This window comes from Helianthus annuus, chromosome 10, assembly GCF_002127325.2.
Source record: "Helianthus annuus cultivar XRQ/B chromosome 10, HanXRQr2.0-SUNRISE, whole genome shotgun sequence".
Classification (NCBI taxonomy): Eukaryota; Viridiplantae; Streptophyta; class Magnoliopsida; order Asterales; family Asteraceae; genus Helianthus; species Helianthus annuus.
The window spans coordinates 178291042-178299833 of NC_035442.2; the positions used below are offsets into that span (position 1 = coordinate 178291042).

General features: G+C 39.5%; 1 protein-coding gene across 2 annotated transcripts; it reads left to right on the plus strand.

Annotated features, from left to right (window-relative positions):
* Positions 1–2787: 2787 nt before the first annotated feature.
* Positions 2788–5781, plus strand: LOC110928627. 2 transcript variants are annotated; one of them, XM_022171652.2, is made up of 2 exons: positions 2788–5345; positions 5427–5781. In XM_022171652.2, the coding sequence occupies exon 1, from the start codon at positions 3059–3061 to the stop codon at positions 5309–5311; it is 2253 nt and encodes a 750-aa protein (XP_022027344.1). In that variant the 5' UTR covers positions 2788–3058; the 3' UTR covers positions 5312–5345; positions 5427–5781. The 2 variants fall into 2 exon arrangements, with proteins under 2 accessions (XP_022027344.1, XP_035834736.1); XM_035978843.1 differs by having other exon boundaries at positions 5477–5781.
* Positions 5782–8792: the final 3011 nt, after the last annotated feature.

Genomic DNA, 8792 nt, shown 5'->3' on the forward strand with positions numbered 1-8792 from the left:
GTCTTGCGATGCTTTTCAATTCCCATGCCCCCGCCAACTTATGGACCGATGCCTTTTCATCGGCAACCTTCATCATCAACCATCTTCCTATGACCCTACTGGATTTTAAATCCCCCTTTGAACTACTATTCGGCCATACCCCAACCTACTCCACCTTTCGTGTCTTCGGGTGTCGTGTCTTCCCGTATCTATGGGATTATGCCAAACATAAGTTATCACCTAGAAGTGCCGAATGTATTTTTGTAGGTTATGATGCTAACTATAAAGGATATCGTTGTCTTGACCCTCGGTCAAATAAGGTTTACATAACGCGTCATGCTCAATTTGACGAAGACACTTATCCTTTTAGTGGCTCTATCAAACCGGTTGATGAAGCTACATTAGTTTTCTCGAACTTTGATGAGACCTTACCCTCCATTCCGCTACCAAATCAACCGGCCATCATACATCATTCTCCTTCAGCTCCAGTCCTACCCGCTGCTACCTCTGAGCCCAATTCTGATCCTTGTCCCCTTTGTTCGGCCCACTCCACTTCTACCAGTTCCGTTTCCTCAACTCATACCGCACACCCGCCAATCACTTCCCACAACCCATCTACTTTGGCCCACAATTCACCCACCACCCATCCTTCATCTTCGACCCAATCCCCTACACCACCTTCCTCTTCCCAAAATCCACCAGAACCCGAACCACCTCAGCCTACACCTGAACCTAGCCCTACTCCGGGACCTCCTGTGCCGCCGATGCCATCACATACTATGAGAACTCGATCCAAAAATGGCATCTTCAAACCTAAATATTTTGCTAACTTATGTTTATTTTCAGGTGCTTTACATTATGCGCTTCTTGCAGCTCATGACCCACGTGGTTATAAATCCGCAGCGAAGCACTCTAAATGGGTTCCTGCTATGGAGGAAGAGCTGGATGCTTTACACAAAAATAAAACTTGGGTTCTAGTTCCTCGACCTTCCAATGCAAACATTGTTGGTTCAAAGTGGATTTTCCGAACAAAATTTAAAGCCGATGATTCCATTGATCGATATAAGGCTCGGTTGGTAGCGCAAGGGTTCACTCAAGTTCCAGGACTTGATTTTTCTCACACTTTCAGTCCAGTTGTTAAAGCCTCTACTGTGCGGGTTGTTCTTGCTCTTGCCACTATTTATGGTTGGCCATTAAGGCAGTTGGATGTTCGAAATGCCTTTCTGAATGGAAATCTGACCGAGACCGTGTATATGGAACAACCTACTGGGTTTGTGGATTCTCGTTTTCCGAATCATGTATGTCGCCTACAGAAAGCTCTTTATGGTCTAAAACAAGCACCACGCGCTTGGTTTCAGCGTTTCAGCAGCTTCTTGATTTCAAATGGTTTCGTTTGCAGCCAAGCTGATACATCTCTTTTTGTCTTTAAGAAAGGGGTTGCGATTATCTACCTCCTTGTTTACGTTGATGACATTATCCTCACCGGTAGTGACTCTTCTCTCATACAAACATTTGTTACTCGTTTGCACAAGGAGTTCTCTGTTAAAGATCTAGGTTCGCTTGGTTATTTTTTGGGGCTCGAAGTTTCTCATTCTGACACAGGGATCTTTATCAGTCAGGCTAAGTATGCTCATGACATACTTGCGCGTGCCGGTCTTCTGGATGCTAAACCTGTGGCAACCCCGCTTGCCACGACGGACACCTTTATCAGCAAAGGTGTTCCCTTTCATGACCCCACTCTTTACCGGTCACTCGTCGGGGCCCTTCAATATCTCACTATCACCAGACCTGATCTACAAGCTCCAACAATTTCGCATTTTCAGTCGGTTAAGCGGATTCTTCGCTATGTCAAGGGCACGATTACTTTTGGGTTGACTTTCTCCAAACCTGATACTACTACTTTAGTTGGCTATTCTGACGCTGACTGGGCCGGTTGCATAGAAACAAGGCGATCTACTTATGGATACTCCATTTACTTAGGCGGCAATCTTGTGTCTTGGAGTGCAAAGAAACAACCCACAGTCTCCAGATCTAGTTGTGAGTCTGAGTATCGTGCTATGGCAAATACCGCAGCTGAAATCATTTGGCTCACTCATCTTCTTCGTGAGCTGCATGCGCTTCCCATGGCTCGTCCTACTCTACTCTGTGACAACAAAAGCGCTATTTTCCTCAGCCAAAATCCGGTTTCCCATAAGCGTGCCAAGCACATTGATATTGATTATCATTTCGTTCGAGAACTCGTCTCCTCCGGGCACCTACATACAAAGTTTGTTCCATCCAATCTCCAGGTTGGGCGGACATTTTCACGAAAAGTCTCTCTCGTCCTCCATTTGAAAAATTTCGGGGATTACTTCGTGTTGGTCCCCCACCTGTTCGATTGACGGGGGGTAATAGCTAACGTAAATCAGTAAATGATTTACGAAATTATGTCCGAGATTATCTACACAAATATTGTAATTGATTATGTAATATTTAGTTTCCATGTACTCTTTGTATTGTAGGCCTATATATTGTATCTTATTGTTATGAATAAAATTAAGTGATTGAGTTCTCACAGTTAGTTATTTAAAAAGTCAAAGGAAATGTATTATACAGTAATATAGATAAACTCAATTTCATTATTTTACATTTTATTTATTTTATGTTTTGAATATTTTATTAGTTATTTGTTTTGTTACAGATTGGATTGGGTCTTCAACTTTGTTGCTGATGATATGTTGCTGGGCTGTTTAGAGAAGATGGCCTTTGGATTTGTTGCAGCTCAAGACTTGGCTTTGTTCAGGCTTTATAAAGGACAGTGTGGATGTCATTTGACTTACGCACACATTACTCTTTCTCTCTCTTAAGTACGTACCAGATCTCTCTCTCTCTCTCTCCAGGGTTGACTTTGTTAGATCAGTTAGATCTCTTGTTGAGATCTGTCTGATCTATCTTTGTGAGTAGCAGATCATTGTGTTGATGATCTGCATGTGAGATTGTGTGAGAGTTTATCATCTGTTCGTTGTTTCTTTGACAATTCCTACATCCAACTTCAGTTTATCTCCATCACATCAAATCATAAGTTTCTTTCCAAGGAGTCATGGCTTATAACTCAACACATGAGTATCTTAATATTGTGGATAGACTCACTGATGTCTACAATATTCCTAACAATATTACAGATTCATTGTTGGGATACCTAAAGTTTGTATACCGATCAGAACTCGAAGACCGTTTAAGCGCACCTATGTTATGGATTGGGATGTACATCGCGTTAGCGTCTCTAGTTTGCATCCTTTTCATGGTAGCTGATTTATTACATGGTTTACGTAGCAGAATGCTATGGTTTCCGTCTAAATATTTCACAATTAATTCTGCTTCTCTTACGGTAATATCTGTTGCAATGAAGTTACCTGTGGATCTAAGTGGTTCCATGCCGGGTTATGTGGACCAAGTGGCAAAGCTCGGAAGCATGGCCTTTATGTGTACCATGATGGCTAATTTACTGCCTTGTTTAGGAACCATGGAGAGCAATGAGCTTTTGTCAAACATCACAGCTTTGGGGATTCTTGTAATCACGTTGGTCGTGAATGTTTGCATTCAAATGCAAACGGGAGCTGTATCCATATCAACCCATAAAGAAGACCCCCGTATCATACAACTTACTTCACCTACACATATAAGTACCCATCCTAATCCTGTATTACCCTTTATTTATGTGGTTTTGTTAGTTTTCTTGTTGATAGTATATATATGTTCATCTTTGGCGATTCTAAAATCCAAACAGATTTTGGACTCAGATTACCGATATGGTCTTGAGAAAGCTTCACAACACATGCAACCATCACCAGGAGAAATATTAACAGTTGAGAAGCTACAAAACCATGTGAGAAACCATTGGATGATGGTAGAAAGTGGCAGCTGCCTCCATTTCATAACAGCTTGCTTTCATCCAACATCTGCTTCTGGGGTAATATGTCTATTAGTCACCATCTTACACACTTATACTATGTCCGGGACTATTAAAGCCATGTTGGCTAAGGACTATGGTTCGGATTATGGCTGGTCCATGCTAGTAATTCTCATAGTACAATCTATCGGAGTCCTGATTGGTACAATTGTACCACTTTCTAGATGTTTTGCAACCTTAGAATTTAAAACGTCCTTTTCAATCCACTTTAAGGTCTTTAAAGTAGAACCTCATTGGACTCATAAGTTAAATGATTGGAAACGAGCTAGTATAAGACTCCCATTTCATAGCCGCACTTCCAAAAGGCTAATTCTCTGCATATGTATACAACTTCAGGAGGGAGTTGTGGTGTTGTGCAAGATAATAGCCTTGATTCCGTTAGTGTTTGTGATATGCGTCTCTTATTGTTTCGATTATCTGAAGTCCATGTTTAATTCATTGAGAGAAGATGAGAGGTTTCACCAAGATGTAATCATAGATATTAACCCATATATTTTGTATTTTGAAAATGGGATGTGGGTTGGTAAGAGAACATTGGAAGGCTTTTCAAAATCAGTGAACCCATTGATACAAAAGGGTGCAAAAGGCCAACCTAATTATCTAATAAAGCTCATTCGAGAAAACTCTACGGTTGGTTTTCATGGAGTTGCAGTATTTGACCAGACTAATGATGATGATGATGATTGTTGGAGTTTAAATGTGGTAACCCTTACAACGATTGCGGTTTCTCTACCTGAAATCGAAAAGGAGAAAGTTGATTGTTTGTTGGAATGTGTTAGGGAAGGTCTAGTATATGTCACATTGGTGGAAAAAAGCCTGGATGTTATTTATGATCACGTAATTCGTCAACATGCAGCTGGAACTTTGTGGAAAGAAATTAGATTCACCAAAAAATGGTTAGGAAACGAGTTGCAAAACCCTGCTTCTCAAAACGATCCACCTGGACAGATTGTTAAATGGTTCAGGGAGAAGGCTAAAAATCACTTGGAGTTCTGCTGGAATGATGATGCAGACGGTGATGATGCGACGCACAGGCGTATTTGTTTCAACTCGATGGACCGTATAACCGAAACAATTATACGTAGGTACGGCACCAACATTGATGATGGCACCGTGAGCCATAAGGAACTATTTGATAGCTTATCATCAATGATCGTCGACATAATTGCAGCTTGTCTCACCAACTTACCACAAATCATAATAATGAAATGTCACTACATGTCTGGGAGAAAGGAAAGGCGGGCCAGTGTCAAAGATGCGGCCCAGTTTTTAGGTGAGACTACAGAAATAATCAGACTCCTTCAAGATCATGATATTCCAAACATGAAACCAAGTGACATGCCATATCTCAACAAATGGCGTGCTTATTTCAGGAATCCCTGATCAAGAAAAACTTCTTTGTTCTTCAAGTGATGATGTAAGTTCATTTTTATTTGTATTCCTTTTTTGATTCCGTCCTTTTGTACATATATTATTAACACTTGAGTATGAACCACAGTCTGTAACGCTAATGTGATTTTCATGGGCATGCATCTTTACTACTCGAAGTCTCAAAGTCATCCAGGATGGTCAACTATGTTCCTTCAAGAAGTTGATTTGCACAATTAGCACCCACAGAGTATGGTGACCAAGTCCTTAGTTCTCATATTAGTTTGTACTCTTCCTAGTTTACTAGATTGTAAATTGTTGATGGTTACAAGTGGTCGATTAGTATCTGGTTTTCAGTGTGGCTTGAGGAATGCTTGGATGCATTTTCTTTAAGGATTTGTTGTCTTGGTATACCACCGTTGGTTTGATTATACTCTCTGTTGGTGTTTATCTTGTCATGTTAACAAGTTACTACCGGTTTCACTTATTTAAGTTTTGAATAAATGGATATTATTTCTTGACTTGAATAGAAGAGAGTTACAACCCCATTATATAGGGATATAAAATTACACTTAAGGACCTCTACAAATTATAATTAAACATAAGACACAATATATAAATTATTATCTAACATCCCCCCGCAAGCGGAACGGTGGGGGACCAATGCGTAGCATCTGTCGAAACTTATGAAATTGAGAACTTGGTAGACTTTTAGTGAAGATATCCGCCACCTGAAGCTTGGTAGGAACGAACTTGGTTATGAGTTTTCCAGCGGTAACCAACTCCCGTAAGAAATGATAGTCAAGATCTATATGCTTCGCTCGTTTGTGTGAAACCGGGTTTTGAGTGAGAAAAATTGCACTTTGATTATCACAGAGGATGGTTGGACGTGCATCAGGCAAGGCATGAAGTTCCTGAAGAAGATGAGTTATCCAAACAATTTCCGCAGCAGTATTCGCCATGGCGCGATATTCAGATTCACAACTTGAACGTGAAACAGTCGGTTGCTTCTTAGCACTCCATGAGATTAAATTACCGCCTAGAAAAATAGAATATCCATAGGTAGAGCGTCTTGTTTCCAAACAACGAGCCCAATCCGCATCAGAATAACCAAGTAAAGCTGTTTGAGTTGGACGGCTGTAGTGAAGTCCAAAGGCAACAGTACCCTTGAGATAACGTAGAATTCTTTTGACCTCCTGATGTAACAACTCTCACAAAAATTAATAATTAAGGTAATAATTATCCCATAAGAAAGCCCTAATTGAGACACCCAAGTGATTCTGCACAAACCCTAAAATTTTCAGAACAGTCAGAATCAGGATCAGGGCCCCTAAAACTCAAGGGGGGTAAACCCTAGTTGAACATTTATCGAAATAAAACGTTGTTTAGTCCTGATTGGTCGATTTCATTGATTCAGCATAGCTAGTCCCAACCGTGGCCGACCTATGATAAATAGGTGTCCCTTACGGACCGTAAGGGATATGGCTTACGGTCCGTAAGCCTGTCCCAAAAATTAGTATAAATAGCAGACATTGGCAGTCGGTTTATGCTGCTCAAACGACGTTCAAAGTCGAATTACACACTGAGTTATACTCTGTATACTCTTAAAACACACACGGGTCACGAAGTGCTGCCGCAATCAGGGTAATAACTCGATCGCTATTACGATTCAACGTCCGATCGATTATAACTATCCAACGATTGTCCGAGTGCTGCTCAAATTGAGCTTATACTTTGATTATTCGTCGTGATTTCGACTTGAATATCTGAGTGTTGTTCGAATTCGGACTATGCTCTGTTATTTGTTGTGAATCCGATTGAATTATTAAGTATTGCACTTGTTAATCATTGTTAGGGTTTAATCTCGTGAATTGACGTAACTGCTGTATTAAGTTACTAACCCGTTGTGTGTGCATTATTATTTAAATGAGGTTAAGCAAGGCTAATCAGTAGGCTTATACACGGCTCGTTAAATCTGCAATGTGAGTCATTCTCTTTTTATCAACTGTTTTACAATACTCCAAATTATTTTCAAAAGTTATAATTACAGGGACTAAGTCGTGGATATCTTGAATTATTTGCTAGTGGGGTATTGTGCACATTACTAATTTTCTCCCAGTTAGGTTCATTGACCTACTTGGGATAATCACTGTTAGGTTCATTGACCTACAGGGATAATCATCACTATTTAGGTTCATTGATCTAAAAGTGTTATGACCATCGTCACCATTGTGACTTGTCACCATTGTGGCAGTGCCAGATAAAAATAAGATATGAACCATCGTAATCGCTCTTATGCTGTAATTTATAACTAAGGGTCATTTGATAAAACCTGAATGAACTCACTCAGTATTTTCCGCTGACAAAACTTTTTTTCAAACATGTTTCAGGTAAACTGTTGTGAGCTAAGAAAAGTGTCATGAAGCACTCCCAGCTTAGAGAAGTGGCTCAATGTAAATAAATAAAGAAACATGTCTTGAAAAATAAAGATTTCCATTGAAATCACCGTATTGTAAATTACGGGGTTTTATCCCTAAATTATGTAACGTGAAGTTTTAAATATTAAAAGATCCTGTTTTAAAAAGACTTCCGTTGTCGCCTAAATTAAATACCACGGGATTTCTGTCCCGCGGCTCCTGGAACGGGTCAAACCGGGCCGGGGGCCGTGACAGAAAAAGGTGGTATCAGAGCCACTGATCAAGCCACTGATTTAAGTCTATTTAAGTATTTAGAAAATACTTAATTTTATTAAAGTGATATTTTATGATTATGTGTTTTATTATCTGACTAATTGTGTACAGTATGGATAGATCTTTATATGCTAGCCAATGTAGTAATTAATGCGAATTTTTAAATAATTGGACCAAAGTTTTAGTACCTTTATTATCTACAGTCTAGAAGCCTTATTCAGTAAATAAATAATTTATAAATAAAACCTAGGGTGTTTTAAATTCCAGTTGTTTTGGTAGTTAACAATATTTCAAAGTTTTCTATCAAATTTGTTATAAATTCTGACTTAGTAACTGTGTGTATCTTGCTAAACAGCATGAATGACTTGTCTGACGCCCTTCAGAATTTAAATCTCTATCCAGTAAGAATAGAGGTTTTCAGAGATTTCAATAGATATATACCAGATATAGATGAACCTATAGAATTCAACGCCTTACCTCTCGAGAAACCCAAGCCTAAGAAAATGGAAATTGAGGAAAGTTCTAGGCAAATTGAAAGATTACCATCTCAGGAGGAGTTAGATTTTATATTGACAAGCTATAGTACTATTAAGCCTGTTAATGAAACAATCCCTATAAGCTTTTTCCTCAGTTCAACCTAGAACGTTTACCAAATCCACCAATGAGTAACAAGAATATAACTGAACTCCGCCACTTTGACCAAGAACTAATGAATGTTGGGAATAGGATCCAAGAGATTGGGAAACAGATCTTCTGGAAATACGATAAGAGGAAACACCGTTACTAGAATATCGTTGACAAAAGGA